Source organism: Mustela putorius, unplaced genomic scaffold (genome assembly GCF_011764305.1).
Source record: "Mustela putorius furo isolate JIRA1106 unplaced genomic scaffold, ASM1176430v1.1 tig00003901_pilon_pilon_pilon, whole genome shotgun sequence".
Classification (NCBI taxonomy): Eukaryota; Metazoa; Chordata; class Mammalia; order Carnivora; family Mustelidae; genus Mustela; species Mustela putorius.
Genome location: NW_025422049.1, coordinates 16,253,762 through 16,265,080, shown reverse-complemented (window position 1 = coordinate 16,265,080; position 11,319 = coordinate 16,253,762). Strand labels below are relative to the sequence as shown.

Below are 11,319 nucleotides of genomic sequence, written 5' to 3'. Positions count from 1 at the left end.
CTAACTCACTGTGAGTCTTCAATATTAAACCAACATGAGGTAGGTGATGAGGTCCCTGTCCTGCCTCCTAAGTCCCAAGAAAAGCAAATTCTGAGGATAGAAAGCAAGGCAGAGGGGGACGCTGTTCCAGTCAGAGGATCTTATCCCATTCCTGAGTCTGTCCAATACCCACACGGTCCTGGCTGGCCTTCAGGGTCAGGACACTCAGCCCCATGCAGGGTGGGAAGCAGCAGCTGCCTTGCAGGGACAGGGGAGGGAAAAAGGTCAGGGGAGCTTCTTTTGAGGCAGCAAGTCTACCACGGAGGGCATGGCAGGAGCAAAAGGGAGCAGGAGGGCCCTAAGGTAAAGAGAGAAAAATGCTGGCGCAGGCCCTAGGAGGTGGAAGAGCCCAGAGAAGAGGGCAAAGGGGCCTTCATCTTCAGGCTCTGAAGTGGGGAGTGGGACTGTGGCTAAAAAAGGGAAGGGAAGGGGACATCATGGTCCCGCAGGAGTCTAGTTTCAGGACGGAAAGGAGGAGACGCGCCAAGGAGAAGGTCATACCCAGCAAACACCCCGCGAAGCCAAGCCGGCACTGCCGCTCGGCGCTAGACAGGCTTATTCATCCCCCAAGAGCCTGGAAAGGGCCTGCTGAGCGCCTACTATGTGCTCGGCGGACGAAGACGCGCCGGGGGGAACCGGGCCACGGGAGTTGGAGTCGGCCAAAAGGCTTCACGGAAGGGGCGAACTGTGTAGACGGCGGTGAAGGAAGGTGGAGGTGCACGCGTGCAGGCTGGAGGAGCGCGGAACGCGAGGCAGGCCAGGGAGGAGGGGAAGGAGGCGGGGACTGAGGCCTGAGGAGGGAGGAGGAAGGCGGCCGGGCGGAGGGACGGCGTGGAGGGAGGGTGGGAGGTGTGAACGGTGGGAGCGGTGGGGCGGGGGGAGTGCGGGAGGTCGCGGCGGGGAGGCGGCGAGGCGGGGCGTTCGCAGCCCGAGGGCGTTGTAGGGGGGCGCGAGGCTGCGCGGGACTCGGCGGGGGGGGGGGTTGGGAGGAGAAGGAGGAGGAGTGGGGAGGAGAGAGGGAGGGGAAGAAGGAGGAAGCAAGCGCGGCCGCGGCAGGGGGAGGAAGACCGGGAGGAGGAGCCGCGCGCGGTGGCGGCGGCGGCGGCGGCGGCAACTGCGGCCGCCGGGGGAGCCGAGCGCCCGGGCGCGGGGAGCGCGGGGAGCCGAGCGGCCGCTGAGCCGGGGCCGCGGGCCGAGCTGCGGGTGAGTGGAGCCCCGAGGGGCGCGGCGGCCGGTTCCCGGGGCCGGGCGAGAGGCGCGGGCAGATGCGGCGCCGGGGCAGAGGGAGGGGGCCGGCCGAAGCCCAGCCCCCCGGCTGGCCCGGCCTCCCGCCTCCCCCTCCACTCCCCGCGGCTTCCTCCCGCCGCCGCTTGCGCCAGGGGGGCAGGTCCCGGGCGGGCCGAGGGCGGTGGGGGGGAGGTGCTGCCCGAGGGCGGGCGTCTGGGGCTGGGGGTGGAGCTGGGGGCTCGGGGGTGGACCCGGGGGCGGGAGGCCGGCCCGGGACGGCGCTAAATTGGCCGGAGGGGCCCCCTCGGCGGCGAAGTTGCTAGCTGGGGGCAGAGACGGCCACGCGGTTGCAGGAGTAAGCGATCCCCCTGTGGCGAGTGCGTGAGACGAGGAGTCCGGCGTCCCTGCCATCCCCGTCGCCCTCCCCGCCTGACTGGCTCCGCTAGCTCCTCTCCTGGCCTCCGCGTGTCCCCTCGCTCTCACCCGCGCTGCTCCCCGGTTGGCTCCCGCGGCACTGCCGGCTCCCCTCGGCCCTCGCCCTGACCCTTCCGGCCTCCGGCTTCCCCTGACCCCCGCCTGCTTCGCCACTGCCCCGTTCCCCTTTTCTGCCCTCGCTAGTTACCCCGCCCCGCTTCGTAATTCCCGATGCAATTGCCTCTTTGAGACCTTTTTTTTTTTTTTCCTCTCCTTCCTTTTAGATTGGCCAACGGCTCCTTTCAACCCTGCCTCGTTGGTGGCCACTGGAGAAGCGCGGGGGGCTCCCCAGGCAGCCGTGGGGACAAGTTAGAGCCAGCACTTGACCCCGGGCCCCGCGTGTAGCTTCCCTCCTCCCTGCCCTAGGTGCCCCGGTGTCCAGAGGGGGGCGGCGCGGGTGCGGGGGTGTGCCCTCCTTACATGTCCCAGCACCCGGGCAACCCTTGGGGCTTGTGTTCCATCTCGCTCTTGCTTCCGGCACGGTGGTCGAGGGGAACCACTTGGCATCATGTCCCGGTATAGCTACCAAAGTCTCCTGGACTGGCTCTATGGGGGCGTGGACCCCAGCTTTGCAGGCAATGGGGGCCCCGACTGTGCTGCCTTCCTCTCTTGGCAGCAGCGGCTGCTGGAAAGTGTGGTGGTCCTGACCCTGGCCCTGTTGGAGATCCTGGTGGCCCTGCGGCACATCCTGAGGCAGACGAAGGAGGACGGTAGGGGTGGCCGTGGCAGCCAGCCAGATAAGGTGACCCAGCGGCCAGAGGAAGGCAAGGAGAGCCTGAGCAAGAATCTGCTCTTAGTAGCCCTGTGCCTGACCTTCGGGGTGGAGGTGGGCTTTAAGTTCGCCACCAAGACCGTCATCTACCTGCTCAACCCTTGTCACCTGGTCACCATGATGCATGTGAGTCTGTTGACTTTCCCCCCCCCCCCCCCCCCCCCCCCCCCCCCCCCCCCCCCCCCCCCCCCCAGCCCCCCCGATAAGAGTCATTTTGTGTGCTCAGGACACTCGGAAGTGTAGGTGCTCAGGACACTCGGAAGTGTAGGGCACTTCATCCTGCGGGAAGTGGGACCCTTAAAAATGTTTTCCAAGAGTGGCTGGTTTTGTGTGGATTCCAGATTTGGCTTCCTCTAACCTTTGCACAATGTGTCAGCCCTGCAGTGGAGGTGAGGAACATAGTGATAGAGCCCTAGGAACCCACTGGCATGCTGGTAGTCTGTCAACCCCCCACCCCAGCCCAGCCCTGCCCTGGCCTTTCACAATCTGGAAGTGCAGCCCCAGCCAGGTGCCCTTTCTGGGTCACATCTGGGGAACACAGCCTGCCCCCATCTCCTCTGCTGCAGTTAATTTCCCAGAGGCCTGATGACACTCTTTCCTGGAGGTAGTCATGTAGGGTTTCTTGTCTCCACTGTGGTACTTTGGGGAAAATACTTTAATGGGTTTCCCTTAATGACTCTTTCATTTGGAGGTTTTAGCTCTTAGGGCAAGGTCTGCCTTTGAACTCTGAGCCCCTACTAAGTGCGCTCTGAAACAGGCTGACTTCTGAACTTCGGGTTGGTGGCCTCTATCCCTGGTGAGAGGGTGTTTATGTTTTGCAGACCTCTCCATCATTTTGCTCGTACTCTATTTCCTGTGGTCATGGTCCGGGGTGTTCAGAGAGCTGTTTTCTTTACCTCCCATTAGCGGTACTAAGAGAAACAAACGGGATTGAAAAGGAAAGTTGCCAGATACATAAAAATAATCTGGGTGAGCACCAAGAGTGAGACTGTCTTTCTGTACTCAGCCTGTGTGGAGAGATGTTCTAAAACTATAAAATCATGGAGGAGAAGGAAGAGGAGGAAAGGAAAAAAAAATCTTTTTTAGATTTCAGGCTGTGAGAAACCTGGTGTGTTTTATTCAGGGACGGTTCGGAAACCTGTCATTGGTGTCTTTATTGCTTTTTATATTTGTAGAAGTTTATTCTCGGGAGACTTGTGACAACCCTGTGCGGGGCACGAGGTTGAGATTATTATGTTGGTTTTACAGGCCTGGTGGGGTCCAGGGACCAGAGGTCACTCACCTGCAGCCAAAAGATGAATTAGCATCAGAGTTGGAAAGCTAACCCACCCTCTTTGGGGTTGCAGGCTGTCAGTAGAATGAAAGGGCTGTGGGGGGCGGGGCGCCGGAGGCTGAGGCTGATCAGCATGGCGCGGCCTACTTGTGGCTCCGATGCTTGCTGGGTCTGTGTTCCAGGTACTCTTGATTGCAGGTTCCTGGCCTCAGTTTCCTAATCTGTAAAATGTACTCAGTGGCCTAGCGGCCCTTTTGATCTTTGCAGATGTGGCAGGGAGGTGCGGATAGCTGTGGAATAAAGAGGCTGTTATTGGTGGGGTGGCTGTCATCACCGAGCAGGGCTGGAGGGAAGCATTTTTTTTTTTTTTGCATTTCTTTTTTTTTTTTAAGAGAGGGTTTCTTGGGATGTGATGCCATTCACAGGAAGCCCATGGCTCTCCCAGCTAGACTTTCTGGGTAAATTTGAGCCAGTCCTCTTTCTTTCTTTTGTATGAATGGGCTTTTTGTTAATGAGAGGAAACAACACATCTCAGCCGCTGCTACGTGAGGCTCTTGGGACAGGAGTGCTTTTTTTGGATGGCAGGTGGTGAGGGTCAGAGGGTGCCTCTTCTACAAAGGGGTCTTGAGCCCTCTGGCAGCCGCATATCTAGAAGGTCAACAAAGGACTAAATTCAGCCTGACTGGGGCTGCTGCTGGTGGGATGACATCAAACCTGGCAGCACCAGGCTTTTCAGTGGAAAGGTTTTTAGAAGCTTTTACAAGCCTCTGGAGACTTGGTGCTGGCGTTAATTAGTTGTGCAACTTTGAGGAAAAGTCCGCTTGCTGGGCCTCAGTTTGCCCATCTGCACAATGAGACAGAGCTGCATTCCCAGGTCAGGGCAGTCAGCGTTCTCTGATTCTTTTCTCCTTAAGCAGTGGCCAGGGAAGCAACAGAGAGGTTCTCTGGAGATGCTGCTGGCTTCCGTGTGTGGGAAAAGGAAACTTGTTTCTTCTTTGCTGAGGTCAGGGGGCCTTGTTCATCTTTGTTTCCTGTATCTCCCGGGTAAAGTCAACCTGACCAGGCTACCCTTGGATGCATGTGTAGATGATGATGGTATGTAGGGCTGGCAGAGGAGTGGACACTTGGGTGGGGGGGTGGCACTCTAGGGACTGATTCCTGTCACCTGTACTCTTTCTTTTGTCCTGTGCTTCGCTTCAACTCTGAAGGCCTAGGGTGGAAGCAGAGAACAGAGTCAGGCTAAGGAATTCTTGATCCCAAACAGGATTATTCTCCTTTACTCTTTTCTGCTGTCACAAAGCAGAATAAATAGTCATTTAAATAGTCTCCTCAGGCCTGCTGTGGGCTGCAGCCTTCGGTCAGTCCCACAGCCCGTACCCTACCTATGGCTGGCTCTTCCTGGGAAGCAGGGAAGCTGGGATTTTTGAAAGTTGGTATGAGACCTTGAAGACAAATGAACTGCAGATGGTTGGAAACCGTTTTCTGACTTGACTGCAGCGAGGACTAAGGAGAACTCGTCTGGTTAATCATACCTCACACTTCCCTGACACTTTAGTGTTTATGAGGCCCTTCCACTGACATGATCTTGTGCAGGGCTGCGCTAGGTTAGCTGGGGCCTGGAAAGAAAGACGTTGAAATGTTTCCTTTGGCTGTGTATATTCCAGAGGGGTGATGTTGAGTACAGAGAAATGCTTTGGCAAGTGAACTTGCTGAATTAGGCTACACGATGGCAGGACATTCTGTGGAGTTCAGAGGTCCTGAAAAGGCAAGGGAGACATTGGCTGAAATGAAAGGGACAGCTTAGCAGAAACATTTCTGATGTGTTTCTTGCCACAGGATGATTCCATTTGGGCTTCGTAGAAAGGCCTTGTTCCTCAGAGTCTATGTCCGTTTCTAACAAGGACGGTACTGCTTTAGGCCAGGAAGTGGGAGACTTGGAGGGAAATTGGTTCGTCTCCTCATCTCTCATTTTTTCAGTCCGTAAAGTATTTATTCCCAAGGCCTTTTTAAACAGCCCCTCATCATGGCCGTGCTGCTCTTGGGTGACTGCCAGCCTCAGAAGCAGAAGGAAGGGCCATTCTTGCGGCCGAGTTCTGGTCTTGATTGATATTCCTGCTGTACGGTTTGGTTTTGGTCTCATCTGCTTTTCAAAGGCCCCAGGACTGTGGATGACAGTGCTTTGTGTTGTCTGAGTGCCAGCATCTCCCCTGTCAGCGTAAGCCAAGACGTGTGAGGGTTCCCGGGAGCACCAGGCCCCACACACCGTGGTTGGGCCCCTCGGTGAATATCTGTGGTGGTTACCAATCACCAGTACATATTTCTTCAGGCATCGCTACTTCCCTCCTGCGTGTTATTTTGGGCAGGTAGGAGTGATAAGGAATGAATTTACTCCGTGATTATGCTAATTGCCCCAAATACCCCAGCAAGTTAGTAGCAGAGGTGGCTTTAGGACTGGGCTGCGTGGGAATGGAGGCCTCAGCAGAAAAAGATTCTCAGAGCTACTCAAGTCCCAAAGTCTACAACTTCTCAGCGGGAGTGTTAAAACGCTAGACATTTGACTGCTTGTATCTTGGAAAGGCTGGGGTTCTTCAACTCGTGACCCTTTATCACCCTTGGGTCCAGTTATCACATCTCTGTCTTAGGGACAGAACAGAAAGATGCCACTAATGGGATCTTTTATGGTTTCATACAAATTTTTTTTTTAGATTTGCCTTTGCTCTGGGGGTCCTATCTTCTTTTACACTCTATTCCAAGTCTAATTTCCACCAAATGTGGCTGGCGTTCTTTTGCTTCACTGTTTGATTATTCTACTTCCTCCTTCCTTGCTGAAAGTGGAAGGATGGCACAGATTCAAAATGGTGCTGAGCTTTTTGTGATACCTTTTGGAACGGCCTGAATAAACAGTGGAGTGTTCCATTCGCCCCGTCTTGGATTTGTTCTAGAGAAGGACCTGATGGATTGGAGAATGGGGCATTTTGTGACCCCCACCACCCCCGACTCCTTGACTTGAGAGACCAGCCACACCTCCTCATCCCCGTCTGTTGTCTGGAGTGCGGATAACAGCTTCTGCTTGGAATTGACGTCGGTGGGCAAATGGGTACAATGACAGCTTATCAGATGGACTGTCCTGTGTCACGAGTCTAGGGGGACACGAGAAGATGATGTTTATGTGGGCCTCAGCAGTGAGGCATGACATTCTTTTTTAGTTTGTTTTATTTCTCCCCCCAAGGAAATGTGCAGAGAATTTTTCCACCTTCCGTTGTTACGGTCTTTTGAGGGCGTCCATTTTAAGGAGAAGTGGTGTGGATTGGTGGATCAAACACCCCACAGACGGCCCTGGGATTGACCCTTATGATGCGAGTTTGGCTCATGGCTTGCTATGGGAACCTGAGCAAATGATCTCATCTTTTCCTGTCTCCGCCTTCTCGGTGAAACCAGCTGTGTGGAAGGCGAGAGCATTTTAAGCCTCTGAGTGACTGTGGTCACTTAAACAGAGAAGCTGGGCAGAGCTGATCAGAGCTGGCAGATGAGATGTGTGTATGTATATGCATACGTATATGTATATATATATTTTTAATCTCACACTCAGAAACTGACAAACCTCAACTCCTTTGCATCTTTGTTAGCTTTTGGAATTCATTCCTCTAAGCATTTCTGGTGCTTTTTTCCGGTTCCCAGCCCACGCCTGCGTACCCTCCTAAGGTACAGCCTCTGAAACTGGGCACTGCGCCCCCATCAGTCCATCTCCAGCACCTGCTGATCCAGCCCAGTGTGGCACCTGTTTTAAGTACCAGTATGTTGCTGGCTCCTGCCCACGGGGTGCTGACCCGGCCCGGAGTCCAGTTATTCCAGTCATTCTGGTAACACCTTCTGTCTCCCTTTGTCAACCCTCCGCACATTCCTCAGACTCTTTGGCTGGTTGATATATACCTTTGTATACTTTTAGGTAATTTTGTGTTTGGCTTGTTTTTGCATGTTTGTTCAGTCTCCACCATTAGCGCAAACAGATTTTTCTTTAATGGAAAGGAGTAGTGGTTTTTTTTTTTTTTACACCCTTTGTAACTCCCTGCAGAGGTTAATACAATACCATATGTGTACATTATTAGTTGTTTAATGTGTACCGGGATAATGCTGACTGACTGACTGACAGACCTATCTTTTTTTACTTTTTTGTTGTTGTTGTTGTTGCTGTTTCCCTCTGGTGGTCCTATGTTCCCTTGAGGTCTGATGGGCAGGGCTCCTGTGTCTCTTGTGCCCATTAGGAGAATCTTCTCTGGCTATTTCAAAAACCAGACAGGAGAGAGGTGGTTTCGGCTCTGGCTCACATAAATTTTCTGTTGAATTTCCATCACAAAGAACCGGTTATGAGACCTATGGCCTGCTCTCTGCCCAAAGTATCTGCTCGCTTTCATCCTAGTGAAGAAATTATGCTGTTGGATCTTGATCTTAATCCCTTGGCAGACATCTGGACGGGTCTACTTTCCTCTTTTCCTTCCTTAATATCCTATAAATTAAAGAAATGTTATTAGGCTAGTGACTCACTTTCCATCTCTTTCTGGATTTTTCTGTGGTAGCTCATTGTCATCTTGCCTCTTTGAAGTACCATTTAGAGGAAGAGCCAGGTTTGTCAACTTCTCTTGGTCTTTAAGCTCTTTTTTTTTTTTTGATACTTTCATTTTTTTCAGCTTTATTGAGGTATTATTGACAAAGTTGTAAGGTACTTAAAGCATACAACGTGATGATTTGATGTACACACATTGTAAAAGGGCTCCCCGTCATTGAGTTAATGCATTCACAGTCTTATGTATCTTTTGTTAAATTGAGGATATCTTGTCCTAGGTGCTTCCTCTTCCGCCAGTAACTGGCAGAGTGGACATGAAGAGACTGTGCCTGGGGAGAGAAGTGATTCTGGAGCTTTCTTTGTGAAAGGTGCCCTTGGAAACATTATAATGCAGATGCCTGTCTCTCTACGCCACTGCTGACTCTGAGTAGGTAGAGGATGAGGAAGGGAATCTGCATTTATTACAAGCTCCCTAGTAATTCTGATGCTGGTGAGCCTTAGACCCTATGTTGAGAAACATTATCTAGTAGCTACATTATCTAGTAGCTAAAGTATTGGGTGGCAAGTTGGTTTGGAAGCTCCTCCTGACTGGCGTGAATCTGGGTGTCCTATGGACCGGGCATTTAGCCTCCTGGCAGAGCCTCAGTGTATATTATGCAGGCGTTAAATAATGTGGCTGCAGTTAGAAGTGGAGGGCCCCCAGCCAGTTATTGTGAGGTCGATTTTAAGGTAGCTTTGGCATTCCAGTGGCTTGTTTGGTGAGTGGGAGTTCTGTCACTGAAGTATTTCAGCCAGGCCACCATCATCTTCCAGTCCTTCTACATTCCCTCCCTCCCTTGCAGTCTCTAAGGTGGTTGGCAACCCAGGGGAGGAGATATCGACAAATATTTGTTGCATGCTAACTCTCAGTTTGCAGGACACCTGTTTGATTGATTGATTGATTGATTTTAAGGAGGGGGAGAGGAAGGGAAGGGCAGAGAAAAAAGCCTTAAATCCCAGGCAGGCTCCAGACCCAGTGTGGAGCCCTATGCAAGGCTCCATCTCACTACCCTGAGATCATGATCTGAGCCAAAATCAGGGCAGTCGCTTAACCGATTGACTGAGCCACCCAGGCGCTCCAGGACACTTGTTTTAAAGGCTCACGGGAATTTATTCATTCTTGCACCCATTCAGCAACTATTTTTCAAATGCCTGTTGTGTGTGATACACTGTGCCAGCTGCTGGGGACTCAAAGATAAATAAGAAAAATTCTTTCCCCTCTTGTTGTTCAGTTTAGATGAGACAGGAAGGAGAGCAACTAAGTAACAATATTATAGGTACAGTAACAGATTTAAACAAAACAGAGCACAAAGGGTCTGGGTGTTTTGTTTGTTTGTTTTTACCTACTGCAATTAAGGAAGGCATTCTAGAAGAGGTGACCTTCGAGCTGGCTCATGAAGGAAATAGGTGTACAAGAGCAGGGACTCGTTTGTTTGTTTTCTATTCTAGGGCCTCTAATAGGCCCTGGCTCATAGTAGGTGCTCAGTAAACACATGGGAATGAATGGGTAGGTGTTCGTTGGGTGTGGCAGGAGGGAAGGGAGTTGCAGGCATAGGAACCAATATATATGCAAAGCACAAGAAAGCATCTTGATTGTAACCCAGAGTCATTCCCACGTGATTATCACAGGGCATATCGCATCTTATTTCTCCCTTGGCGAACCGAATAAAACTCCAGAACTGCTCTGTCATTTCTGCGCCGTTGATAAGACAACAGCATTTGCTCATCAGTGCTCAGGCAGGAGCTCTTGTGAGCTGGAGCATTGAGTTCCTTGTCCTGTCCCAAGCCCTGTCAAGGACAGACACAAAGAACATTGATGAGAGTGAGCAGGCATTAAATACAGGAAATGAGCTAGCAGGCATCCCACCTGTGACCAGAAGATAATTTTTAGCAGCTCCTGGGATGGTTGCTATCCCCCACTAAGATCCACAGCAGAACTGAACTCATGCAATGTGATGCTACCGTGCTGCCTTTCCTTTTCCTATTCCTTCTGCCCTGCTTCCAGGTCTCTCCTCCAGCCCCGCCCATCCAAGCTTGCCCCCTTCCAGAATAATCCAGGTTGTACAACAATCCCTTCTGCAGTCCAGAAATGCCCATTCCATCAGAGGAGGTGATGTCCACAGGGGAGTGAAGAAGAAAACAGTTCCATTGAAGAGGTTCATACTGAAGCATGAATGGCTCATAGACCCAACTGGGAGTGGGGGAGAGGATTTTTTTTTTATTAAAGATTTTATTTTTTATTAGAGAGAGAGGGGGAGAGAGCACAAGCGTGTGAGTGGGGTGAGGGGGGTGGGAAGAAGGAGAAGGGGAAGCAGGCTTCCAGCTGAGGAAGGAGCCCCATGGGGGGCTTGATTCCAGGACCGGGAGATCATGACCTGAGCCCAAGGCAGTTGCTTCACCGAGTGAGCCACCCAGGTGCCCTGGGAGATGATTTTTCTAAAGGGCCTCACTACCCCAACATGATCTTAAATTGGTGGGGTACGTCCCAATGTTTACGAGCAGGTGGCCTTTCCCATGTTCCTTGTCCAAGGTTTGACCCCCCTCCCCCAAGAACAGAGATTGTCTTGCCACCCTACTGGCTGACCCCCCAGGGGAAGTCTTCCTGCTTGGATGTAGCAGTTCAGTCTGAAGGCTTGGGGAGGACTTCTCCTCTCCTGGGTCTCAGCCCCCTCTGTTTACTTAGCTGCTTCTCAGGGAAAGGGCTGCCAGCTGAACAGGGCATGGCTTGCCCATCCATCAGCACACAGTATGTCAGGGGACCTGGACCTGTTGCCTGCTTGAGATCCTGAAGTGGAGGGTTTGGGGCATCTCTCAGTTGGCCATGCTTCCTTTCTAGGAGCTGTTGGAGGAAATGTTGGAGGGAAGAAGGTAGGATGAGTTTTGTCCTGGGCCTGGAGGTTCTCAGGGCCGGGAATGGACAGCAGGAGCCAGGAG

At 52.6% G+C, this 11,319-nt stretch overlaps 1 protein-coding gene across 8 annotated transcripts in view; it reads left to right on the top strand.

Moving 5' to 3' along the window:
* Positions 1–1,091: 1,091 nt before the first annotated feature.
* The window catches only part of TMEM164 (transmembrane protein 164), a 153,562-nt gene continuing 143,334 nt past the window's right edge, over positions 1,092–11,319 (top strand). Inside the window, exons 1-3 of one of the 8 annotated variants that reach the window (XM_045068338.1) lie at positions 1,092–1,242; positions 1,965–2,048; positions 2,357–2,638. In XM_045068338.1, coding sequence (XP_044924273.1) covers positions 2,630–2,638 — 9 coding nt within the window. In that variant the 5' untranslated portion in view covers positions 1,092–1,242; positions 1,965–2,048; positions 2,357–2,629. Of the gene's footprint in view, positions 1,243–1,508; positions 1,644–1,964; positions 2,639–11,319 lie in introns of those variants that run through there. The other 7 variants (XM_045068336.1, XM_045068334.1, XM_045068337.1 and 4 more) reach the window with 7 other exon arrangements.